The following is a 27829-nucleotide window of genomic DNA, read 5'->3' on the forward strand; positions in this document are numbered from 1 at the left end:
GCATCACATGTGATACCCAGGGACATCCCCTCCTATACCCACTGCTTGTATATGAGATAAGAAGCAGAGAGGGAGGGGAGGAAGTGATGTCCCGTATTCAGAAAAGAGGGAAGGGGGTTTGTCCAGACATTCCTGTGAGGCCCAAATGTGTTTGCCCTGCAAATTATAGGAATTGGCCTGATATTAGGAGGTGACAGGCTGCCCTGAGACAGTGTGGTGACATTCGAAAAAAAACACACAAGCAGATTAATATAAGTATAATATGTTAATATTATACAGATACAACTCTATTTACCTCTTCAGGGGTAATAACACCGGTCTCCTTAAACTTTGACTCCTGTAAAGAAAAAGTAATGCGTTAACAAATATTATTATACAGACAATTTTGCACATACAGAATTCTATTAGAAAACTAAGTTTCAGATTCTTCAGGAGAAAAATGGGCTTTCCTTGATGAATTTTTTTTATATATATATATATATATATATATATATATATATATATATATATATATATATATAAAAATAAATAGTGAATTGTACATCTCCAAACTTCTTCAATAAAATTGATATGAAATAAAAGTACAATTTGTTACAATTGCAGCGTTGTGTAACAGATGTGCATAGAGGTAAAACAGAGCCGTATTTAGAATTCTAGCGTCTGGGGCGAGAAATACAAATGCCGCCCCCCTAGCACTCAATTTTAACCAAATGAACATAAAATATTCCTAAATTGCACCCCCCTTCAGCGTTGCGCCCTGGGCGGTTGCCCCTGTCGCACAACCCTAGTTACGGCTCTGAGGTAAAATAACAACACATACACCCTTGCAGAATATAATGCCAATTGCTTCCTAGATATTCACCCATTTGCATTAATCCCTAGAACAATATTCAATTTACAGTGACTTGTTGAACTGTAATAGCGTCTCATGTGAAGAAATACTAACGTGAATAGCCATCTCTCTATAGATAAAAGATGAATACATCACCAGCTGCAAAGTTAAAAGGCGGGGAGAAGTAGACCCCCCCCCCCCCCAAACTCGCATTTCAAACACACTTGCTTTAACATATTACCATTTATGCAACATTTTATGCTATTTCAACACACACTCGTAATTAAGTCACATTTACTGTTATATAAGATAATGTTCTACCTGGGCTAAATTATAGTGATCTTAGAAGTACTGTGAACATAAAAGGACATGGCTGTAGGATCACTGCTATTAAACAAGTCACAGAAATCTGAGGAGAGTTCTAATATCAGTAATAGTTTAGTGTACATGTTTCCTCATGAGCACTCAAGTGATGACATCAGAACATACTGTGTATACAGATATTCTGCCAGTTTACACAGATATTGCCACACATCATTAGTGGATAGTCCTATTGAACAGAGGATGATGATGGTCATACCTTCAGCACAGGGGTCCAGTACTCGGCCACCTCCAGAGCCTTGCCCTTTACGGAGTTGATGACGCTCTGCATGGCACCTCTCTCCCCTCACAGGGGTACTGGGGGAGATAATAACACGTAAGGTTAGCAGTGATCACTGGACACAGAGCTGACAGCTACAGAGCAGTGCGGGGGCGGGGGCGGGTGTCATCGTCATGGCAACACCTCTCACCTGCACTGGGGTCTCTCTGAGGAACCTCTCCGCCCTGCTGCTCTATCCCGGTGCAGGTCACATGGGGTGGCACGCCCGGAAATAGCTCCTTCGCAGAAGTGGAGGGGCTGGTCTATGCGCCGGGTGTAGGAGGGGCCCTTAGGACAGGAGCTGTGTGTGGGGGAGCTCTGCTGCCCTATCTCACCCCACTCCTAACGCTGGGCCCTGGATGCGCCTCAGTGACTGCTAGCAGCCTGATACGGATAGTGAATAGGCTTCCTATAGTTCTGTACGGGCAAAACATATCATGTGACGTCACTAGAACGGGAGTGAGGCTTGGAGGGCGTGACGTCATAGCCCGGAAGAGTGCTGTAGGTGTGTGAGTGTGGTTGTCCAGAGGTGTGCAGCAGTGAGATGTGGGTCCTGTTAGCCGGTGACGTGTCCCTGCTCTGGTGAACATCGGGTAAGTCAGATGATGCTGCTGCCATCCTTGTCCTGTTCATCAAATCAAGCACTCTGTGCATGTCCAGAACAGTTACCCCAATAGAATGACAGAGCAAACTTTCTGAATTGTGTAGAAGTAAATGTCCCTTAACTCTGCTAGAAAGCTACCAAAGTTACATTGAAATAGATATGGTTGCAGCTTTTTATGTTTGCAAATTCCCTATTGCCAAGAGTTACCAAATCCACAGCATCACTTCTCTAGTTCTGGATGCTAAATGCAATTCTCAGCAGCTGCTTTTAAGCTGGGTACACACTGATGAAATCATCATGCAGACCACACGACAAACGACTCTTTGGTCAGATATTACAAGACTGTGGGGCATATTTAACAAGTAATGATAGTGCACTTACCGTGCAAATCAGGTCCCGCTGTGTCCTCCGCATATTTAATAAAGGTACATCGCAGTAGATATCGTGGATATCTGCAGCTTTGCGCTTCTCTTCATTTTTGGGACCAGTCACCATTCAACTGTATGGCGACTGGACCTGGCTGCTGTCTAACAAGTTCCGTAAAAAAAAATATTTTCGGAAACTTGTCATGTTAATGTACGCCAGTTGAAGCTGGAGTACATTATCATAAATGAAAAAAATCCAATGCTGTCCGCTCTGCTCCGAAGAGCAGAGCTGGACATCGCATGTGTGGAGGGAATCACATGATCCCTCCCTGTCACTCACTGCTCGCTCGTTGCAGAGACAGAGCGGGGATCTTTGTGAGCATGTGCAGTTCTTAGAAATGCACATGCGCAATTGAAGGATGAAGAGGAGCGACGAACACCTGGAGGAGATCCTGAGACAGCGCTTCCGAAGAGGCGGGGTGAGTGGGATTTCTTTTTTTTTATCACAGAAACAGCAGTTTATCAGAACTGCCGTTTCTGTGATCCGTTTTTAATAAATTTGAGAAATGGTTCAATCCTTATCCATGCGATAAGGATTGATAACTATTTTTCATTTTTGACCAACATTGATAAATGTGCCCCAGTGTATGCTCCCATGTTCATGTTTTATCGTACCAAAGCATGTGGTATCGTTCAATTTGGTTTCATATTTTCCTAAAAATCACAATCAAAGATGTAATGATGTTAGGCAATTGTGGAAGTGTGTATGCACTCAAACCTGTAATGTAGGCAAATATCTGAATAGTGTACAGAGCCAAATTCTTTTGAGCAGATGGTTATGAGAAATGAAGATTACAGATCTAAAGGTAAATTGTGTAGGTGTGTACAGATGAACCTGCATGATCTTAGGGACTTTCAGTTGATGGTATATAGAAATTGCATCTGAATTAATTTTAAATAGTGTGTATCCAGCTATATTCTCTGCATGCAAGTCTATTAATAACATATAGTATCACTTCTTTACTGCATGCTAAGAGCAATTCACATGTCACGTACATTCACTGATCAGTAAGTGCATGTGCCCAAATTGAGATTAGACTGAAAATAGTTTAGTGGAGTACAGTATAATATCAATCAGAAATATATACAATATAATATTATTTTACATTCACTAGAAATTATTTAATTTCTACATTTTGTCATGCAGAAATGGATGTTTTACTTTTCAGGTTGTGGTTAGAACTGGTGTTGTACAATTGTCTACATCAGATTTCTCTTAGCATTCTGATTCTATCTGCTCCCCCTCCCCTTAGATTGTACGCTCCTCTGAGCAGGGCCATCTCTCCTCCTGTTTCCACCACTTCTAACTCTGCTCTCCAGCTACTTAGCCCTCCTCCTCGAGGGTCCTCCCCCCACGTCCACTCTCGCTCCCCCCTCCCCCCTGGGGGTCTCCCTGTCTTCCACGCCCTCCTTCTTGGGCCCCGTCGTTTGCGGATCCTCCCTCCCCCTTCCCCGCCCTCTCTAGCTGTGCATTGAGCTTACTGAGTTACTGTGTTTACTGTACTGTGCTGTCTCCCATTGTATTGTAATTTGTTCCTGTACGGCGCTACGGACACCTTGGGGCGCCTTATAACTAAAAATTAATAATAATAATAATAATATCTGCAGGTGTGATACAAGCAGAATTTTGTGTATGTAAAAGTAGCATATGTCTGCTGTTAGTTTATATCAGTAGTGTTTATAGGGTCTATTCTTTGCTGGCGCACCAGCTGTTTCCTAAACTTCTAACACTCCCAGACACTAAAATGTTACATTTTCACCTAACACAACACTATGCTGAAATCCAGGTCAGTTGCAATGAGTGTGAAAATGCTATAGCCTGTTGCGCACAAGCTGTATAAAGCTACCACAATGCTTTATGAAAGCAATGTTTACCCTATGATGCTCATGATAACACTCCTACAATCTACGAGCAATTGTAAGAAGCAAAATACGCGGCTTCAAAAAACATATTTGTAACACCAGCCATTACAATATGTTTTATACAGTTAACCAACAAAGCTAAGAATCAAGTTCTATCTTAATTGAAATCTGTACTTGGTGAATAAAATAAGAGATTGATAGTGAACAGCAGTCTAGTTCTTCCATGCAAGTTATACAGCCTTCATCTTGTGCTTTTTCATTTGTGCTCTAATAAATGAAATTGACTTCTCTATTGTTGGCTAGAGCTCTCCTATACTTATATTACATAAGGATATGGTAATGTCTGACATGTTTTTTTGCTCAAAACTTACATAACACACTTTCAGTATAGAGAATTTGAAAATGATTTCTTGGAATTCTGACATTTTTGACATTCCGACTACTGAATTGAATTAAAGGAACTGGTTTTCAAGTTACATCATACAATGATCTATATGACCATCCATACCAGCCACTAGTGTGGGACTGGGTAACAAAGGATCAACAGGCGAAAACAATGGTTGGGGCCCACCTAATGACATTTGGCTCTGCAAAGCCTTGTGGGGGTGTGACCAAATGAAAAATATCTATTGACATTATAGATTTAAAGTGAAATATGCAGTCTGGATTCAGACTGGTCTGGTCTAGGGCTTCTCATGCAACTCTGTTATGCCACCTCCTGGCATTATCCTCTCTCTTTCCCACCTCTCTATGAACGCCGGCTTGTCCTGTTCATTCTTTACCTACCTCCGTTTTCAGTCTTTAAGCTCATACCTGCTCCTCTGTTGCCCCTGAACCTTAGCCTTAATGGCATTTCCTATTGCCTCTTGCTGACTTTTCTGCCCTCTCTCCCCTTACTGCTCCCATCCCAAAAAAGATGCTAAGAAAAAATAAATAAATATATTATTTTACTAGTTTACTATTTAACACCAGTTAACAGATAAGGGGTATGAATGGGATGTAATGGTACTCTGTGATCTTATCAAAATGTTCGCTGCCTGTGTTCATTACCCCTTCAACTCCTGGAATATGCTGCTGTTCATCACACAGAAACTGGAAAGTTATGCTGAATTGTCTTGATAGTCATCCTCGACTCCTCCCTCTCCTTCAAACCTCACATTCTGTCCCTCTCAAAACCCTGCTACTTCCACCTGCGGAATATATCCAAGATATGGCCCTTTGTCACAATGGAATCCACCAAAACGCTTATTCACTCACTTGTAATCTCTTACCTTGATTACTGCTACCTCCTTCTCTCTGGCCTACCTGACTCTCGCCTCGCTCCTCTTAAGTCTATCCTCAATGCTGCTGCCCGCCTTATTTTTCTCTCCCACCGCTCTACCTCTGCTGTCCCCCTCTGCCAGTTGCTACACTATCTCCTGTGGCCCGCTCTGGTCTGCCAATGTCTGCCGCCTAACTACTTGATTGATTACCTCTTCTCACTTCCATTACTGCATTTCTTTATTTAAGTTTTAGTCTTCCTCCTAACTCCCTTGTCTCTGCTTTCTCCCTTGCTCCCCCAATTGATACTACGCTATTTGTGTCTCCCCCTTTCTTTTAGGATGTAAGCTCTCATGAGCAGAGCCCTTCTTGTGTTCTCCTACTATTCCCATCACCCTCTGTACCTCTTGGTCTGCTTCCCCAATTCTGTTTTTCTAAGCTCAGACCTACTTCATGCTGGTCACTACCATCACTCTCACTCACTATCCTGTTAATAATTTGATCTGCACTAACGTCTTATCTGTATATTTGTTCTTCATAATGTCTGGCCTTTGTATTTTGTTCTCCATGTATTGTGTCATGGATCACTGCTTTCTGTATATGTCATGTACGGCACTGCAGACCTTTTGTGGTGCCTTATAAATAAAAGATAATAGTGGCTTGATTGCGCACTCTATATACATTACAGTTGTTTGATACATTGTTGAACATAATCTTCAAACACACTATATTTTGAAAAACATCTACAAAGTTAGTTGGAAAAATGCTTCGTTCTGACCATATGTTTTGTGATATCTTTCTAATTTATTACCCTGTTGTCCTTTGAATGCTCATTGTAACACTACTCCAGCCTCATAACCTGTATGCTTTAAATGTCATAGTATAATGCTGGAATAAAATATACATAAGATGTTTTTATGTTTAAATATATATATATACCCCTTATCTGTTTGTCTCCCCTTACCTGCACCATACTCTCTGTATCTCTTGTCCATCCCCATTACTTATTCTGTATCCATGGTTTCTGCTTTTTTTCTGCCCTGTTACTTCTGTTTCTGTGCCTTTTATCTTGCTTCTCTGCTGCTCTTATCTCTTCTTCTTCGCAGCATCATGTCTCTTGCTGGCTTTTCAGTGCCCACACATTACTTCCTGCTGTATGGAAGTCACAACCTCTGACCTCACAGGTTCATAGCTCTGCCGTCTATCTTCCTGTGCAGCTAATTGGCGGCAGACAGAGCCGGCACATTCATATCATTTGGAGGAGAGTCCATGTGGGTGATGCAAATCCACCCCACTGTAAGTGGATGGGGCCCCGCTGACATGGGGGGGCCCACCAGGGATTTCCCCACAGTCCCTGAGGGCCAGTCAAATACTTCCACCCACGCATATTATTAGATTCAAACAGGGAAATTAGGTTTCTGTGTGTGATTTTGGAATCATTGACCCAATTCCACTCATCTAAAAGTACTGAGTTTTGATTAGTGTAAGGTCTGTTCAATACATGGAATCCTTAGCAAGTACGCCTTCTGTATGCCATGCAATGAGATATGAGTATTACCTGCTTCTGTAAAACATTTAGTATAATTTAAAAAACCATGGATATTTATTGGAACCTTTTCCTGATCAGTTTTTCCAGTTAAAGGGCACAGCTACTGGTGAAGTAGCCTTTCTGACAGTATGTATGCCCTTCCCATCCATTGTGCCCTGTAGCAAAGTAAGCCAGTTGTACTGGAAATTGTTAATATTTAGAATGCGTATAATAAACACCAATGTTTTATCCAAATATATCAGATAACACTGTTGATGTAAAAGATATCTGATAAGTAGATTTGAATTCTAAGGGGCTGATTCAATTCCCTGTTTTATAACAATGCGGGGTGCCCGTTATTACCGTTGCGGTCATTTTAACCTGGATTTTTGCTCACGGCTTACAGAGCTGCAAGCAAATATCAGCGTTGAAATTACAGTAGTAATGGTAATAATGTGCACTATTACTGTAGTAATGCGGCCTACATTGTTCTAAAAAAACAATGCTGGAAATGAATCTGATCCTAGGAATTACTGATTTGGTGACCATATGTGTTAAGAGGGTTTTCGGGGGAGAAAAGGGGTGGCATGGAGTTTTCATAAAGGAGAATCACCTATGAACAGAGCAATTTTTTATGTGTATGGTTTGTTTGATTTATATTTTTTATTTTTTTTAAGCAGCAGACTTTCACTGGATTTTGATTTCTACACCAGACTTGTATCTGCTTGTATGTAGTGCCATGCCAGGGTTACAGTCTCAAGATTTTAGAAGGTAAGATTAATATAAAATAAAAAATTTGAATACATGTTTTCAAAAAACATTAAATCAACAGAAAAATATATTGTGCACCCAAATGACCAAAAATATAATATCTTGCTAGCTGCACAGTACACAATTGCACAAGTGGATGTTTGAAGCAAATTTTAAAAAAATCGTTTGTATGCTGGTTATTAATACCTGATGTAAGAAGAGATCCGTGATGGTATTTCTGCAATAAACCACCTCAACTAGCAGAACCTCAGGAAACCCATGTCTGGGATCCACTTAGTTCAAAAGAAACACAATCCCAGGTTGCAGAATTGATGTCAGCGGCCAATAAAGTTTACTGACACTGCTGATTAGCCATGTAAGCCTTAAAGCATCATGGATGCATTAAGGATGCCCAGGACATGGGATTTTCTGTGATTTTGCTAGTTGCCGGAGGGAAATTTTATTTATGAAATAAGATTTTTTTTATTTTTTTTTATGTCGTTATTCTTTGAGTTCCAAAACCATAAGGGATCTATACTGTATACCACCTTCTATTTGCATCTCCATATTTGGCAATTTCACATTGAGTTTCTTGGCTAATAAGTAATATGTATATTTGTTGTAGCGCTAATATGCATCAAAGAAAGTTCATATTGGTACGACATTACAGCAAATGTATATATTTAGCACACGGCACAGTACTGTGAAAAAAATATGTACCTGACGTGTGGTGTGGTGAAATAATAAACTTAATGCAGTATAAAAGTGATTACATATCAGGGGGTAAACGTATGCTTTTTTTTAAAAATTATTATTATACTGGAACTGAGAATGTAAATAATTAATGTACATAGTGTGCACATAAGTAAATACAGTGTACGTCCAATCCAATTGTCACAGAGGTGGCCAACCAGTCAGAGACAGAGCCAATATCTCTATAGATACCGGAAGGAGCCAACACTTGACCTTTTATATGTGTACACAGTATAAACACACGCATACATACTGTGCACACATACATTGAAAATATAACCTAATTTTATAATATCTTGCTAAGCAAAAAAAAAAATCCAACATTGCTTAAATGTTCACAATACTCGCCAAATTCGTTCAGCTGTTACGTCGTTCCTGTGTCCAGCAGAGGAGGCTTCAAAGGGCTACTTATAGTCTCTTCACAGTAGCTCATGCTGCTTCTGCATCCACAATCTCTAGTGGATAAAAAAAAAAAAGTCATAAATGGCCAACATGCTCCTCAGACCTTTTCACATGCCCCATACATGCCTATCAGGCCTCACCACATGCCTCTTACATGTCCATCAGCCTTCCCATATGTCACTATAAGCCCCTTGCATGCCTATGAACTCACCACATGCCCATCAGCCTCCACATATGGCACAGATCTCACCACATGCTCCTTGCATGCCTATCAGACCTTACCACATGCTTCTTACGTGCACATCAGCCTTCCCACATGTCACTATAAGCCCCTTGCATGCCCATGCCCATCAGCCTGACCACATGTCACCAGATCTCGCCATATGCCCCTTAAATGCCATCAGACCTCGACACAATTTGAAGACAAGTGATGAAGTAACTTTAATGCTGTGATTATTTCCACCTCTCTAAGTGTTGTGATTCCTCCTGATTTTTGATTGTCTGGCGTTCAGTAAGAAGAACATCCTCTTATAAGTGTGTGTTTTTATATAATGCTTGTTGTGTATTAAGCTCCAACAAAAATGTGATATGTTTCCAAATTGTGAGTGAATTAGCAAGTATGCATGTCATTTTAAATAGATTTACAACACTAGTATGTTACGAACCAGTGGTTCTCTGTGTAAATTTAAAAATCCCCCTCACACATTATGATTAGAAAAAAACAGCATAAGAGTTACTAGGATTTACCCATTTTATTCTAAATGCTCGCTGTGCTGGACACTGAAGGCAGCCAATACTTCATACAGGAACCACAAATTGCAGTTTGCCAAGTAATCAGCCTGGACTGATAGCTAACAATAAATATATCTCCTGTATGATGTTTAATGCACAGTCCTTCATGTGTCATGGTAAATCATGTGCTACTAGAGTTAACTATGTAATATGTCATGGTAAGCCAAAACTGTGTTTCAGCAGGCTTGTAGCTTCATGTTTCTTGTTTTAAAATAATGGCATTGAATACCATTCTCTCCTATTTTGAAGTATTGTGCCATCTTTAAAACACAATTACCTTCATATATTCTTTATACATCAGTAAATAGGAAATGCTGCACAGAACCTGACTACAATGAAGCACAAGACCTGTCTAAAATCATCATGGTTCTCCAGATCAACCCTGCACACATTCCTGCTGGGATTCACTTTTGTTTGCCTCGGTTCAAGCCGCGTCCTTCTGGTGAAATTCTCAGCCAACGAGGGTTGGTGCATTTTATTTGTTTCCAAAATATTGAGATTTGTGTCCCAGTCTTCTGTTGGTCATATTGGCAAAACTTCAATAACCACTATGGGGCCGATTCAGTTCTGCCGCAAATAGCGCGGTGTTAACAGTAGTACCCTTAATACGGTAATTTTAACCTGGATTTCATCTCGCAGCTCAGGGAGCCACGAGTAAAAATCCACCATTGAAATTACCCTATTAAGGGTAATTATGCGCAGTTTTACCATATTAATGGTAAAACTGCTAATGCCGCATTATTCTCGGCAGAATTGAATTGGCCCCTAAATGTACAGTTAATATATATTTAAAAAAATTGTGTATCCCATCCATCATAAAGTATTTATCCTTGCCCCCCCTGTCCTGCCATTGTGCAGGGTTCCAGTGAGGCACTGTTGCCTCCTATAATGGGAAGGTCATCCCTGACTAGCCCTCAGTGCGTGTGGCTTACTCAGATGACCTCCCCTCTTCTGGTATTTAATCAGAAGTGAGGCAGTGACTGCATTGATGGGGTCCTACAGCTTATAATGACCGATGCATGCTAAACATTATGTGGAGCATTATGCAGCTGTTCCACAGGTGACTGTACAGAAAAGGTCATATCTCATAGTAACCAATCTCTATCTAACTGACTTTTCTAGTGCAGGTTAGAAAATGAAAGCAAACATCTAATTGGGTGCTATTTGTAACACCATGCTTTGTTCAGTGACCTGTTGAACAGTGTTCATGATTGTCCCTGTCAGTGTCTAGCATGCAACTAAGGGAAGTCCTGCAGCATTGTGGTCCCTACTGGTTTATAAAGCAGAATAAGGGGCAGCTGTACATGTTCTCAATGAAAATCCTCATGAGGAGAGGGGCAGGAGTAAGCATGTTATGATGGGGCATATGGGGGAAATAGGATTAAGTAGCCATTTATTTTCTTGTGTTATTTCTACATTACATTTGTAAAATGGTACATTAAATGAGGTGTCATATTGTTCTGCTCCACCACATATTGCCTTGCAAATATATGCAGACCCATAAACAATTTGATTTTACAAATCCTAAGCTGAAATCTGTTTCTCAATTAAATATATAAAAATAAATTATGAGATTGTTTCATAAACATATTATGAAAGCCCCCCCCCCTCTTCACCTTGAAACATGCTGCTTGCATAAATATATAAGCCCAGTACTGTGGAAACGCAAAGCTTACACTGGTGAAGAACAATTGCCAAACAAGTACACTATTGCCTTACAAATGGCCTCCACCAGTGAATCATTAAAATAAGTGCCACATTTTCTGGATCAAGAAACACCACATCTACAAGATCATTATTCAACTTGTAATCTGAAGGATTGCTGTGAAAATGAAGATTGAAGAGCATCCCAATAAAGTTAAAGATAATGTAATACAAATGCATACAAAAGGTCATCCCTCAATATTCTCTGCACAAACAAAATGGAGACTTGTTGGCCTCCCTATGGCTTCTGTCACAGGTGACACTGTAGTAACAGTGCACTAGTCAACCATATAAAAAGCTCTGCATAACACTGGCCTGTATGGATGGTGGCACAAAACTCATTGTTCAAAATTAACAATGTAAAATTACATTTTGAGTTTGCAAAAAAAGCATAAGGGAGATTCGATGCAAGAGAAGGTTTTGTGGTCAGATGAGACCACGATGGAGCTTTTTGGCCAACCTTCAAAGCAATGTATGTCATAAATCTAACACTGCCCACACCTCAAAGAACACCATACATAAAGAGAAGGATTGTGGTGGTAGCATTATCAGCTGCGGCTGCTATTCATCAGCAGGGACTGGGCATCTTGTTATAATAGAATGAAGTATGGGTGTCAAAATACATGAAAATACCGCAAGATAACCTGTTTCAGTCTGCTAAAAGATTGAAGGTTTGGGCAGACGTTCATTTTTTAGCAGGGCAATGATCCCAAACGAACATTGGAGTTGCTCAAAAACAAAAAGGTCTTATAATGACCCTGACAATGTCATTATGTCAACAACCTGGAGCAATTCTGGAAGAATGTAACCAAAATGTAACAAATTGGTCAAAGGTCTGAATACTTTTGCAAGGCACTATATGTACATACCTTATATTTTAAGAAGGATATGGCTGTAATTGGTCTGTATTTGCGAAGAGCAGTAAATCCCTTCATTACTAGGTTTGACCAGTAGATGTCACTAAAATATAGCTCAGAGCTCCTCTTATGCACAACAGGCCTGATTCCTTAAGGGAAATAAGGCAGTAAAAAAAAAGGTACATTTTCTCCTGGACAAACCTAATTAACTAACCAAATTAGTTTATTAGCACACAAATACTTGATAGCTTTATTTTTACACTGAAATTTAAAGTTCTAGGACATGCCCTTTCCCCAACTATAAATCTAACATTTTAAATTTACCTTCCCCTCCAATGCAACATGGTTTTGCCAAGGTGCAAACTTACTCTTTTTTTTTTTCTTTACTTTTCTTAATGAATCGGGCTCAACATGTACATCTTGTATCAGAAAATGTATGCACATTGAGTAAAACATTTCAATTTTTCTGATATTTAGGTTATTGTAAAATTTTGTCTTCCTGCTTTTTTCCCATGTTTGCATGTCATGTTGATCGTTTAGATAATCACCTTGCAAGTTTTAGTCCTATATTATAAGAGGACAACCTATTCAGCAGTGTTACATGGGTTAATACATTCAACAGCTGAAGAGTAAAGTTCTCATACAGGGACCAGCATTTTTTTTCTGTTCCTCCCCCATTTACCTTGATGGTTTAGTATTATTTTGTATTTTCCTGTACCGCTTTGACTTTCTGTTCCTGATAATAAAGCGAGCTGACACTGACTGTTCGTTTCTATAGCAGCCAGTCCACTTTGATGTATGCCTCGCTAAGTGAGGTTTTTTGTTTTGTGTTTGTATCGCATGTGCAACAATGTGCTGAAATCCTGGGTGTATGTAACAAAGACCTATAGTATAATGGAGCTATTTGTCATTCAGACAGCTCTTCACTGGAAACTAAAACTAGGCTGCAGGCCATAAGCAATTGATTCCAAAAGTATATAAAGATATTAAAGTATCGTGTTTATTGCTTTGCAGATAACACATATGACTACGTTCCAGCCACAGTAAATGTGTGTGCGGAGGCTGTCAAGCTCTTCTTCTGCATGATAATGGGTTTTAGAGTGATTCTGAAAGGTACTGTATGTTGTTTGTTAGGTGACAAAATACAGATCAAGTGTGAGCTAATGTAACCTGTTCTGTGACAATGGTAGGAATTCAATTGGCCGCGTTACTGTTAAAGTAACGCGCATTATTACGGTAATAGTGCACGTAATTACCGTTATTACGGTGGTTTTAATGTCGGATATTTGCTCCTGAGCTGCGAGCATAAAGCCAGGTTAATATTACCGTAATAACGGTAATATCTCTAACGCGTCAGTACTTCAGGGGGAATTGAATTCCCCCTCATATATTTTATTTCATTTCCATTTGTGTGAGAATTCAGGTTTCTAAGATTAGCTTTTTTTTGTGATTGATATTAAAAAAGAAAACCACAGCTTGACATATTGTGACATTTCTCTTCTCAATGTTCATGGTGTGTTGTTTGTTTGGAAGAACATGAGTTGAATAATCATTTAATCCCCCCACACACACCCAGCCCGGGTCTCCGTAGGCAAAGTAAATACGTTTGTAGGACGCATTTTCTTTCTCCCTCCTATTACCTATTTTCCTCTGTGGTGTGAGACTTGGCTGCTTATCAGTATCTCTGGCCGTACAATGATGAAATTAAATGTGATTGGTGGGAGAAGAAATCTCAGAAGAAAGAAAGGCAATGCATAACTGTACTTACTGTATGTATACAGGTTCAGCTAGGTTACAAGATCTAACATTATGATTGTTATTTCCACTGCCAGTAACTGCTTTTATTGTTATAAGAGATAGTGTCTCTAGATCCATAGATAGTGATCACCCTGGTAGCAAGAACCGATGGCTGCCAGCCCATAGGGAATTGTTAATGTCCTTTCGCTGTCCTGCTCGCAGCCTCATCTGTGTGCTGGGCTAGATACTTGGAGGTGAAGGTGCTGTCAAACTGCTCGGAGACAAAAGCGGACCCAAAGGAAAATTGTGTGTCCTTCTGACTTAACCACCATTTGCCCAGTTTGTATTTAAGCAAACTCGTCAGAGGTTTGAGAGGCTTCATTTCAGTTGTATTCCATTTTATGTCTTAGATTATCTTTTTATATTTTTATTATAATTTAACAATTAATTTTTTACCTGAGATGAGTATTTAAAAGAGTTTGAAAGTTACTTTTATAGCGACCCTAAGCTGAATACCTACATATATTCTTTTTAGGGTTGTTTTGGTGCTTGAAAGAGATATTCATTAAGGATAGGTTCCCCTCCCAGCAATACCCCATGCTGGGACTCTCCTAATTCACAGTGCAGGAAGCTGCAATAGACAGGCTACATGGAGCGTACAACTAGTCCAGGAGTCACTGTCTGTTGCACCAGTAACGTATAATGCTGTGGAGACAATATCAGATCTATGTGAGTCCCAGGCACTGGTCTCGGCACTTCTCTTAACTGTAAAGAGGAAGTTCCTGGGGAAAATTGATCTTGGGTGGAGTTTTTTAATAATACTTTATAACCAGCAAAAAGCACTTTATTCAGCATTTGGCAGAATTATGAATTGTTCAAGCTTATAAAATATAGTTGATAGACCTAGACCTTTTTCTTTGATACATATAAGATAAACTCCACCAACCAGTAAGATGATGCAGTAAAGCCCCATGTATCTCCCAACTAGCCATGGGGGTTCAGTGCCCTAGGCCATCCAACAGTGCTCTTGATGGAAGCGAGCAGGCAGCTGTGATAAGATGTAAAATTAAAAATGAGGTTGGCCCTAGGGTGGTGTGTATCTCCTACTATGCAGTGGGGTTCTAGTGATTAGAACCCTCAGTGTTTTGGTACTTGTGGGTGAAGTTCTATTTTCAATTGGTCATGTGACAGAAGTCTGCATTTGTATTCTTTCCATCTTGTTCTCCATGACGTAGTGTTCTGTTGCTTTGTGTAACTTTTTTTTTTTTCTTCTCTCTTTTGAACGGTTGTTTTTCAGAGAGGCGTTCATTTAAATTCTGCACATGTTTTACGTTTAAGGAATTCTGCCGTTACATGAAGTGGGCTGTGCCAGCATTTCTCTACTTTTTAGACAATCTGATCATATTCTATGTTTTGACCTACCTACAACCGGTAAGTGCTCATGATTGCAGTAATTTTTGATTGTGTAATGAAATATACGGCTGTACAATCCTATGTGTAATGTATGTAATCTGTCAAGTTAAAACAATGGTTCTCTCAGTTATTGTAGCCTATCTTGGGCATCTGGCCTGATTTCACAGTGGGCCTGGCCTTAGAACAACCCTGTTGTCCAGTAAAGAGCCTTTTGCAACACATATGATCATTATTGGGAATGTTTGTAAATGTGGTCAGAAGATGACAGACAGGCACATACCAATAGAAGCCATCTATGGTCATCTTCTGACTGCATTCACAAACATCCCCAATAATTATTCTGACCAAACTAATGGTTACCAATAATAGTGATCCAGATGTTTGGCACTCTCTCTTCCAATGTGGCCATCAATGTGTGTGGCCAAATTGGACATTAATTTCGTCTCCCACTTCTCAAGCCTATAGCAGGACCATCCTCTGTATGGCTGCACTTTTAGTGCAGAGAGAGAACCTCGTCTTAGAATAGCCGCTGTAAAGTGGGCATCATATCACTTTTTTTAATGGATCTTTAAAATTTAAATGTTAAGCTTACTAATATGCCCACCTCCTTATCTACATTCAGTGTGCCTGTTATGTTTCATGATTAACTGGTTTTGTATGAGTGTTGTTGTTTTTTGTTTTGGTTTTTTATGCTAATTTTGTACTTATTTATCAAAGCACTGTTCAACATTTGTAATAGTTATTTTGTTTCTAGGCCATGGCCGTATTGTTGTCCAATTTTGTTATCATTACGACTGCATTTTTCTTCAGGATCATATTAAAGTAAGTACTGAACTGACATTTCCGATATTATAGTGACTCAGTGAAGTATAATGTGTTCTTACAAAGATGAATTGGTGAGAAGCAATCTCTATTCTCTGCACGATGATATATCAAAAATAGTTCAACACTTGGATCAAAACACAATGGCTTCTAGTTATCCTTTATTTAGTACATTCTACAAAGTGACAGCTAGAATCTGATTGGTTGCTATAGGCAAAATCTCCACTTTTTCAAACCCGCAATTTAGTAAATATACCCCTGAGAATGCTTTTATACAGGATATAGAATATTTGGCTATTTATATTATCCTTATGCATACAAATAACAGTTTGTAAATTATATGTTTATTCATATGGCACCACACATTGTGCACAGAGCTTTACAGTATATATGGCAACTGTGAATAACATCAAATTCAAACATAGTATAGTAAGAAAGAGATCCCTGTCCTGGGGCAATTATAATATTATATAATATAATAATATAGGGGGAGCCATATGCCGACGTGTAGAAGTAATCATCATATGTGATGTCACAATTGGACTTTGTAACAGTGCTACAGAACCATGAGGTAGGGTTTGAGTTTAGATTTGAGGACACACAGTGACAGTCGGCTCCAGATTACTCCTCCTCTCCAGTTATGAGGAGTAATATCACATATTTCTGCAGGCCACATCTGGGAAAGTGCGTGTGGTGGTGGTGATGATCTTACACTCGCCGTTCTGCTGGATATGGAGGAGAGGCACAGGATTGGGCTTTGTGGCTTTTTCTCTTTATTAAATAAAGGTCCTGCTGGAAACACCGTTTTATTGGCCTCGATGAGGCACCGTTTCAATATACAGTCATGTTGATGGTTTCATGTGCTGAAGCAGAAAATATTTTTCAACCTGACACAACAGAAAATGTTTGTGCCCCATGTCAAAGACTTCTTTATCTGAAGTAATAACTAGGTCCAGGTTATACCCTTTTGAAATATTTACTAATTTGCATGGAAAAATACTGTGTGAAGCTAAGGAAGTCTAGCAGTGTGTGAGGAAAAATGGGTCAACTTAGGTTAATACGGTTTACTAAAGTCTTTTTATTTTGCATTGTAGACATATATTTTAGTTTTGTTTCCCTTAGGGCTCATTCTTATTTTCACTTGAAAGTAGGCTATTCATGAAAATAAAGTTCATTGATCCCTGAGGTGACTGCCGTGGTTTCCCCCTGCCCATAGGAGAATGCAGCACACACCTGAATCAGTAGCATGCTTTCTGTGAAAGAGCTACAGTTAGATTTTATGTTGGGTCAATGCCAGGAACAGTGGGTGTCTCCGTGCACATGCTACTGTGTACTGAAGGTTGGCAACATGTCCGTGTACAGCATTCTCCTATGTTGATACTCCAGGAGCAACACACTTGAAATGCCACATATTTCTCCTTTTAGTTTCACATGCTATGAAGCATTATATCAGATTACGAAGAGTGTTTAAATATTGTTGAACGCATGTATTGCAGACTGTCTCTGATCTTGCCACACCATAGCTACTAACATCTGTTCATGCAATGGTGGAAGATTCTGGTAGATCAAGAGACGCTCATCTATACTGTATCTTACTAGCTCTAATGACAAACAATGTAAAGTGAGGTCAACCTTGTTAATAAATTAGGTATCTTTCCTTCATTACATTAAGAAAAGCCCAACCCACTGCAAATCATAGCACCACCAGCATGGGAATTGTGTGAGGGCTTAGCTCCCACAAACTCACTTATTAACATTATTTTGAGACGTGTCAACATAGCACAAAGACCACCTTTTCCATATGTGGCAGTTCTATACTAGCCTTGAACAGGTGACAGCCTAGATTGTTTACCTGCTTATAGACAAGTAAGGTCACAGTCCAACACAAGGCATACGATTGTGACCACACATCTTTCTGTATGGTGCATTTCTGTGCTTCCGTGTATGAGCCTGTAGATGTAGGTGTTTTTGATTTTATTCGGTTAGTCTTGCTGTTCGTTCGGGCCTGAGCATGATGCACAAAATGAGACAAACTGAAACAAAAGTAAAAAAAAAAAAGAGTCCACTAGTGTATTTGTGTTTATATTGTATAATGAGATGCCTACAATGACAAATCTGCATACACATTTTCTGAGTGATGTATTTCTGGTCTCCACAAATAGCAGTAGTTGTGTATTCCTAGGGTAGGCCACCAAGAAATGATACAAGCACCACCTCCTAATGTAGTATTTAAAATGAAATGAGGACTTTAATAAAAATCTGGAGGACAGTGAAATTAGTGGTGGAAACCCCTTTTTTATTTTTTTTTATTTTTATTTTTTTAAAATTGAGATGGGGTATTCTGCAGAAAAATGGTACAAATACTTTTTTTTTATTTTTTTTATTTATTTATTTTACATATGTGAGCACCCTTGAATAGTAAGCAGGAAATGCTCTTAATTTTATTAATAGGTTTACAAATCGTACACATATTGGATTATTTTGGAGACTGCCCTTTAAAAATGTTTTGCAAACCTGACCTTCATATTTTTGTTATTGCAGGCGACAGCTTTCCTATGTGCAGTGGGCATCGCTCGTTATTCTGTTCCTGTCTATAATGGGCCTCACATCCCAAAATGGCACCCACAAAGACATCTCTGTCCATGAAGTTCACCATATTTTCCACTCAACACCATCCAATAGTTGCATTTTTGTGGCAAAGTCTGACACAGGAAGCCAGCAAACACACATTCCTGCACTACAGTCTACCCTGAAGTATATACCTCTTGGATTTGGTCATTTCCTTATCATACTGCAATGTATTATCTCAGCGCTGGCAAACATTTACAACGAGAAAATACTGAAAGAAGGGGATCAGATGTCTGAGAGTATTTTCATTCAAAACAGCAAACTTTACATGTTCGGTGTTTTGTTCAACGGCCTCACGTTGTCTTTTCACAGTGAGCACTTTAGAAAAATAAAATCCTGTGGATTTTTTTATGGCCATAATGGATTTTCAATTGCTCTCATTTTTGCAACTGCTTTTGTAGGATTGTCGGTGGCTTTTATATTAAAATTCCGAGACAACATGTTTCACGTCTTTACAGCACAAGTGACAACTGTTATAATTACTGTTGTGTCATTTTTTGTATTCAATTTCAAGCCCTCTCTGGAATTCTTCCTTGAGGCTCCTGTGGTGGTTCTCTCTATATATATTTATAGCGCAAGCAGAATAAAGGAAGCCAAAGGCCCTGCACAACGTGAGCAGCTGAAGATAGTAAATGGAGATGTTTGGGAACGGTCTCGTGGCGTAAGTTCTTTTGCATCTGTGTTCTTCATCTTCATGTGACAAACACGAAAACTGGTTTTAAGTACACAGGAACCTCTACTGAATTATTTTGCAGTCATGTGTTCTTTGAAAAATATTATACTTCAAGTAAATTATACAGTTTAACAGAACTTATGTTTAAGATAACTATTGAGATAGCAGATTGTGCTGTTGGCTGTGTACTTATGTACTTTGGTTTGTAATTTTTCTTGGTTTCTCATCCCTGTAGGACGGCCAAGAGCTTCAAAAACTCACCAGAAGAAGTGATGACTCTGAGACAGATGAAGAAATATTTTAAAGAATGGAATATATCTTAGAGGCGGATAAATGTGAAGACAACAAGTATCTGGGGGTGGAGATGCAATTCAGATATCTTTTTTAATAAATCTGTTGTTGTATGAGTGATTTGCACATATATACCCTGCACTGTTTTCTACAAGGTTAAACAGGACCATGTTTCAATGGAATGTCCACAATAAGTTACATTTTACCTTAGCATTTATCACCCCAGCCAAAACATTTTGTTATTAAAAGTAGGTAGTGTTGGTCTGGAGCTATGTGACCTGTTTTTTATTTTTTCTCCTGTAGTTTTCCTTAAGCCTAAATATCCATCTACTTTACCATATTGCTGTTAATTGGGGCATGCTGATAACTGCACTAAAGAGATTGTTGTTACAATAAACCTAGGCTGATGTAGATAGTTGCTGGAACAAGAAGACACAGGCAAATATCAATAAAGCAGCATTATTATCTAATCTAAAGTATAAGTACACACTTGAAAAATGTTTTGGCTGGCATAGAAAATACTAAAGTAAAAGTTTATATTGTGTGAGTGAAACAGCAAGTCAAACATTGTTCCAAAATCTATTTTTACATGAGTGCCTTAGTCCTTTTAGGTAGTATATTTACCTTGCAGGAAATCTTCCATTGCATAACTTCAATTATAGTGTGATAGCTGGAAAATGCTAATTAGAGTGTGTTGAGACAATGATCTACTAAAATATAAAAGCGAAGTTAATCTCCGGTAAATCTCCGCACCACCTGGACATCTAAACGTTCTATTAATCTCAGACATTCCTTGTGGACAGTAAACACTTGTTATTTCCCTTCTGAATAGATTGCTATTTTCTTAATGGCTTTGGAATAGAGTAAACTTATTTTAATGAATTTGTAATAGCCCACTAATACTAGGAAGGATACACATCAGTAATGGGGTTGAAGGCTTCCTGTCTTGAATAGTTCTGGATGATAAAAGAATTGGTTAAAACATGTGCAGTGTACCATTGGCCTTTGTATCTGGAGCATTGATCAGCATAAAAGTCATGCTTTTAAAGTGTCCCATTTATGTGATAAAGGCTGTTTTCTCTCTATCTGTACTATTATTGAAGCCTGCCAATAAACACATCCGTTGTCTAAGATGGAATCTAAGCTTTTGTGATCTCCTGTTCAATACTCATGGTCTTTCTCACATCCAGGAAACACTTGTTGAAGATGCAAGAATATCTCCACGATCTTTACTATTTTCTTGTTAAATTATATTTTGTCTAACTTTACCAATAGGAGAAGGGTTTCATCATTCCATTCATATGCGGAGACTTTGGAATCGGGATTAGGTCCTGGCCCTACCAGCAATTGTTTATACCATCATTTTTAAATAGTATTTTGCAACTCGGCAGACCGATTATCGGCTCCAAGATTTATAAACCTTACCATATATTTTCTGGCCTTGACTTTCTGTAATGTTCATGCAATTAATATCCCCCCCCCCCCTTACAATGGATAAGAACACTGGCACCCTGTATACAAAATCCCATCAGAATATATATTTTTCTATATGGCGCATCTAGATGTCTCCTATATGGAGTTCCTATTGCTTTCATCTTTCCTTTTACAAATATTCATTTTTGCTGTTGGTCTGAACCGTGACCCAGAATTTATAACCTATATATGCTGGCCATTTCCTGGAACGAACCATTTGATTGTCTTTTAACACTTTTTTATGCCCACTGTCACAGTGTCATGGTGTGGAGATAGTGGTTCTTCCTAAAAGGGACAATCCTTTTGGGAAAGAGCTCATGTGCATATCTCCACTTTCATTTTGACAATTCCAGGTTATGTTAAGCACATTTGTGGGCTCACAACTATGGGATGCACTGGTCTAGAGGGTACTTCTTAGAATTTCACTAATTATTTACATTGGACTTGCACATTCTAGAAAGATTCGGACTACACTTCCAGCAGTCTGGTGTAGATCCTAAGGTACTTGCAATGGTAACTGTTTAGGGCTTGTGTTGTAGTTTGGACCTGTCACCCACACAGAGTTTAGGCATCCATAATGTGAGTTGAGTTAATGCAGCCTGCCAATTCTTTAGAACCCTTTTATCTCCTAATGAGGTCAGGCCTCATGACCTTTAGGAACTGGTTCCTAGCAAATGAATAAGCTGCTTAGTGTTTCAACCCCATTATGTGTAGGTGACAAGTACATTTTAAACTTTCATTGCCTTGAGCATCATTTAGGCTGCTCTTTTCTCATTGGTAAAAAGATCTAGCTTGTTGTGGGCTCCCACCTGGATTTGTTTTTAACATTAACTTGAAATTACCTTGAATGAGTTTAAAGGCTGCGCCAAAAGTTTGTAACACTTGAACACTGAACAATTTTGGCATTTAAAGGAATGTAACAAGACTTGTATACCTATCCTAACATTTCCAGATCTATAGAAATCATATCAACAATAACAAGATGCCTGCTTACTGGCTATAATAGATGTCTACAAAAAGAAAACTAATTGTTCTTCTGAATGGATTATCCAGAAATGTTACCCTTATATTTATTATATTCATCCTATAAGGTGCATAAAAGAACAACTATTTTTCAAGATTGCAATACATGTTACATTTTACGCATTACTAATAAAGTATTTTTATGCATTGCTGCTATTTCTAGATCTATTCATTCCTTTATATTTACAATGGATATTCTCGTTTTAAAGCATTCCTAAGGAAAAGGGGAGATGGTTCATGCAGTTTGAATCATTTCTATTTTTAACTGACCACACTCTTTTATGAACAATTATTCCATGTTGACTGTAATCGCCATATAGGTGTAGCTATTTCACATTTTTCATCTATTGAAACTGTGATTAAAACCCCTTCAGACTTTAATATGGCACTACTGTATTCCACAGGTTTATTTTAGAGAGAAAAAAATTCATTTATTACAAATATAAACATACAACAACATGAAGGTGCCATTTTGTTCAAATGTGCTTGGATAGGAGAGGAGGAGCCAATTAGATTACAGAGTGAGAGTTTATAATGCATTCGTATTCATTATCATTTTATATTTACTACCATGTATGCAATGATTACTCATGGGTGGCTTACAAACTGTCCATGTAATCCCATAACTAAAATGCAAACATTTGTGGAAATACAGCATGCAGTATAATTGTGAGCATATTTTAGCTGCATTTAGGTTTAAACAGGAGCAGTAGCTGTAGGGATCAATGATCCATGTGAAAGCTGAATATTAGGAGCAGTTTACGAACAGTTTGATTGCAGTGAACTCGATAAACATAACCAGGAATGTTTAGACAAAACTGGAGCAGCAATGGGCAAACTGATACACTTTGAGGGCCTCATGTTGTGGCCCTCTAACCTTCAAGAGGGTCACACATTTCTCATTAATAAGTTATAACAACACGTTTAATTAAGAAAGTGATACCTATCCCTAACAACGTATGAGCAGGCATTTTAAACAAGTGCTATAAGCTATAACAAGCCTGACAATAAAGCAGGACAGAGTTGGGAGGCCACAGGTGAAGGTTCTGTTGCCCATCACTGCTTTGGAGTGATATAAAAGCAGATCTGACCTGTTCCATTTCTGGTTCTGTCACATTCACTTTGAACCACATATTTGTCTTCTACTTAATAGTCCACAGATAGAGCTTGACACACCATTTGGATACAACTCTTGTGTAAATGCTGAGCATATAAAGTCTTCTATATTATACACCATTTGTATGTTTATGTGTGTGTGCATCAATAAAAGCTGCAACCGTATTTGATCACTGTTTCTAGTGACCTGGAGGTATCACTTTACTTGATTCTTCATAATATGTTGTGTTAGAATATTGAGTATACTTCCTTTTCAATTGCACATATGCTAAATCATTTATTTAGATTAGCTGCTGAGTTCATATAGACAGCAACTAACAGCTGCTAAGTATTTGAACTGTGACCAGATTCATTTATCTTTTCATTATTTACAAGAACAGATTGGCTGCACTCCTTGATATAAAGTCTCACCAATTGTGTTCATGTAGTTTTAAATCTTAATAAGTCTTTAACATTATATTGTTGTTGCAGTGATACCATTTGTGTTTTCAGATTACCTTTGTAGGGGTTTCAAAGTCTTGTTATTATTATTTTTTTTTACTAAAGGCTTTTTTTTGCGTTAGACTGTTAGTTTGCTGCTGTACTGATCAGTTTTCAGACATCTGTGGAACTAATGATATGACTCAGGATCCTAAGACCTATGCACTTTGGTGTCACACAGCATTTTAGAATCCCATTCTTTTCCAGCCAGCCAGACGTGCTGTTCTATAGGTCCTATAGTGTCGCACACAAATGGTAACCACAGTTTCCCTGCTTGCATGGGAAGTGCTTAAGACACCCTCAACTGTGAGAATGCTAAGTGTTGATACCTAAAGCGCTCTGAAGCACTTCTCATGACAAGGTGTTTCCCATTCACTGTGTTGGCATTGCTCTACAGTGCTGTTACGAATATAGTTCCTATAAATTTGTGTTCTACAGTAAAGTAAAAGTTACAGTACCATCTACAGTCTCCAGCTGAGCTTCTGATCTGCAGTAACTGGGAATACTTAGTTCAAAGCTTACCACCCACCTGTTAGAAAACCGCCGTAGTAAAATAGATGTATTCACAGTAATTTTAAAGTAACTCAGAGGGATACTATCCAGGGGAGCAGATTACATCTGCAATCAGTAGTCTGGTGGACAGCGCTAAGGGAATGCTGTATCTTTAATTTTAAGCACCATAACCACTGATCCAAATCAAACATTTAGTATGATTTATTATATATAATAGCTCCCAACCTTCCGGTCCTCCTAAATCGGGACAGTTAGGAGGTATGTGCTCTGCATAGTAAACTAGCAGTGAATGGGGTGTTTTAAGTGAAGGGGAATGGTGCTGGACACACCCATGACCCATGGCAACGCCCCATGATGTGTGGATACCCTCCAACTTTTTGACTTGGGGAATGATATATTATTTTTACATAAGAGGTCTGGTAACAGTGACCACTGAGTACAATGACCCCTGCTTCCTATAGGAGAGAAGGAGCACATTTTATTGTTTCTGTAGTGACTCACTCTACTATTTTATTCCATCACATAATGTATTACCTTTTTTTCTTTCGAATAATATCCTTTTTAACAAAAGCTTACACATTGAATAACATTTCATTCTACTAATGATGATGAACTTTATATCACACACTTCAAGTTTTACCAGTGTTGCTCAACTAAAGCATTTAAGCAAACATTTGTTTGAAAATAGGGATCAAGCTGTAAAAAAGAACAAAATGTTTGTTGCACAAAATGTTAATATAATCAGCATAAAATAAATAGCACAAAGCAGTACTGTGAGCCTCAGTTTTGTTAGTTACCATAGAACATGAGTCCGGCTATGAACTGATTAGAGGGTTAAGTCAGTGAACTGTTAGAAAGGAATTTTGAATATGATTAAAGTAATGCAAAACACAGTAAAAGACTTGGATGTTGCTAAGGCGTTCATTTCAAAACAAAGCTCAGTAAACAGATGCAGTACATCTTTATCAGAAAGCAGTATTTGGAAAAATGGTGTAATCAAATATTACTTCTGATATTGCTTGTAAAAGTTTTGCAGCCATATTAGTTGTGGTGTTAGACAAGATTTGTTTGACTTAACAGATGTAAGCTGTAGTGTGTGCAGGCAACCAATTAATAGTTTTATTATCTCTGCTGGCATTCAAATAATCAGAGCCCTGCTAAAGGCAATGACTATAACATACCTGCCATCTTCCCCTGATGTGCAAGGTCAGTCCTTGTGTGTTTAGCTAGAGTCGGACTGCTTATTGTATTCAATCTTCATCTAATACTTGTCTGTGTGTACCTTGACTATTACCCATTTAGATGATCTGAACATTCACAGTAGAAAGGGATGAGTGTACCGGTCTTGCGGGAGGCAGTGACCTGACCATTTTTGTCACTGTAAATGGAGGAAAGCAGGAAGTTGCAGAGTAGGGATGCGAGACTCCTGTACTGAGACTGACGCAGGAACATTTTGGAGCCAAGTCTATAGAAATGAAGTTCATAAGTAAAACTTGTCAGATCGGTCCCTTGTATACATTTTTGTTTAATATATATGATGCCCTCTTATCCATCATGGTGTGCAGGCATCTTATCAAAATATTGTAGCATGCAGTAAATCTGGTCTTAGGATAGACAATCCTTGAGTTCTTAGTAGAATTGTGTAGTTTGAGACAAAGTCAGGGTGCAAGACACTTTAGGATGATTTTTTTAACAGCTTAATATTATTCTAATGTGGGGTTGATGATGAGTACAGCATTCTCCAGATTATCTCCAGTGCTTTCTTTAGAATGGAATAGAAGGTTCGCTTGGGGATCTAAGCTGATCTCTCAAACTCTCTTCATAAGGCCTTTGAGTAACATTAGGAGCAGGGACGAATTGGGGGGCTGAAAACAATGGGGGAGAGTTCTGAAGAGAACAAAGGAAGATTCAGAGGACTGAACTATTAATGCCAGGGCTGGTAAGGGGTGAAATCGGTCGGTTTATTAAATGTGAACGTTATTATTTTAATGTCGGGGTTGGTGACGCAAAATAAGTCTGTTTACTAAATGGAAATGCTGTTTATTTAATGTTGGGGCTGGTAGTGGGAGAAATCTATCTGTTAATTAAATGGGAATACTATTAATTTAGTGTCGGGGCTGGTGGGGAGAAGGAGGCTTATATATTGAACGTAAACACTAATGTCAGTCTGCTTAGGGAGAAGGAAGCATGAATGGTAAATGTGGGTGCTATTAATTTAATTTAATATTGGGGCTATATGGGGGCAAAATAAATATATTTATTAAATGTAAATGCAATTAATTAATCTCCGGGGCTGATTGGGTGGAACTAGACTTGTTTAATGTAAAAAAAGGTTAATCATTTAATGTTGGGCTGGTTGGGATTAGGGTAGCCTAGTGTTTAGCCATTGCTCAACTTTCCAGGAGATGAATAGTAACTATCTGTTCTCCAAACTGAGCTGCAATGTTCAAGGATCCAGCCAACTAAAATGTCTAGTTATGGCTCTGGGAACAAACAAAGTAATAAAACAATACTGGGTAATACAGACAGAGAGATAAGAGGGCCCTGCTCAGAAGCTTGCAATCTATGGTCCTGAGCAATGTCATGTACAGAGCCACATTTAGTATGCCAAGTATACAAAGTAAAACAACTCTTTTCAATGCAGCAATTTCTACATCCGGGTCCTGCAGCCGTGCTTCCTGTTTCCTGCTCTGCACAAACTCCTGAGGTCAAGTGCACGACAGGAACACGTGAGCTGTTGTCATGGTAGAATAGCCTGATAGCTGCTCAGGTTGGGAACACTATGGGCAATAAGGTGTTGAGTGTGAAGATGAGGGAATAGGGTCCCCTAATGCAGGCCCTCTTTCTACCCAACCATCACCAAACTGATGCAGAATGAAGACATTCGAAGTCTCATTTATGAACAGCAACAAATGTGGTCAGGTCACGTACTTCTACTAGATGCAGTGCACCTTTTTTCTCACCACATAAATACATATCTTAAGATGCATGTCCACTCCTGGTCCTTACAACTGACTCATGAAACAACTGCATCTAGCTTTGAAGGTTTGCAAATCAACCTGAAAATTCACCTGGTGGAAATAAACAAAAGTGACTCCAGAGTTCAACCTGCCAACACTTTAGGAGAACATGGTAGAAATATAAAGTCTGCTTGCAGAGGGAAAAAGGCCTGTGCCCCACTGCAAAGCAGGCAGCTCCCTCCCTAAATACGACTGTCCCCCCCCCCCTTTATCCCATTTAAATAGTCTTA

General features: G+C 38.8%; 2 protein-coding genes across 4 annotated transcripts in view; one reads left to right on the forward strand and one right to left on the reverse strand.

Annotated features, from left to right (window-relative positions):
- The window catches only part of ATG3 (autophagy related 3), a 33029-nt gene extending 31279 nt beyond the window's left edge, over positions 1–1750 (reverse strand). The window contains exons 1-3 of the mRNA XM_075196379.1: positions 1624–1750; positions 1413–1510; positions 296–337 (exon numbers count right to left, since the gene is read on the reverse strand). Of these exons, the coding sequence (XP_075052480.1) occupies positions 296–337; positions 1413–1484 (114 nt within the window). The 5' untranslated portion in view covers positions 1485–1510; positions 1624–1750. The remainder of the gene's footprint in view (positions 1–295; positions 338–1412; positions 1511–1623) is intronic.
- A 220-nt stretch (positions 1751–1970) lies between these two features.
- Positions 1971–27829, forward strand: part of SLC35A5 (solute carrier family 35 member A5) — a 315996-nt gene continuing 290137 nt past the window's right edge. The window contains exons 1-8 of one of the 3 annotated variants that reach the window (XR_012688160.1): positions 1971–2065; positions 7830–7923; positions 10151–10313; positions 13425–13523; positions 15445–15578; positions 16315–16382; positions 18924–19671; positions 19919–20222. Coding sequence is in view for 2 of the 3 variants with exons in the window: in XM_075196377.1 (XP_075052478.1) it covers positions 10184–10313; positions 13425–13523; positions 15445–15578; positions 16315–16382; positions 18924–19671; positions 19919–19987 (1248 nt within the window). In the remaining variant the exon portion in view is untranslated. Of the gene's footprint in view, positions 2066–7829; positions 7924–10150; positions 10314–13424; positions 13524–15444; positions 15579–16314; positions 16383–18923; positions 19672–19918; positions 21106–27829 lie in introns of those variants that run through there. The other 2 variants (XM_075196377.1, XM_075196378.1) reach the window with 2 other exon arrangements.

Source organism: Mixophyes fleayi, chromosome 2 (genome assembly GCF_038048845.1).
Source record: "Mixophyes fleayi isolate aMixFle1 chromosome 2, aMixFle1.hap1, whole genome shotgun sequence".
NCBI classification, from domain to species: domain Eukaryota; kingdom Metazoa; phylum Chordata; class Amphibia; order Anura; family Limnodynastidae; genus Mixophyes; species Mixophyes fleayi.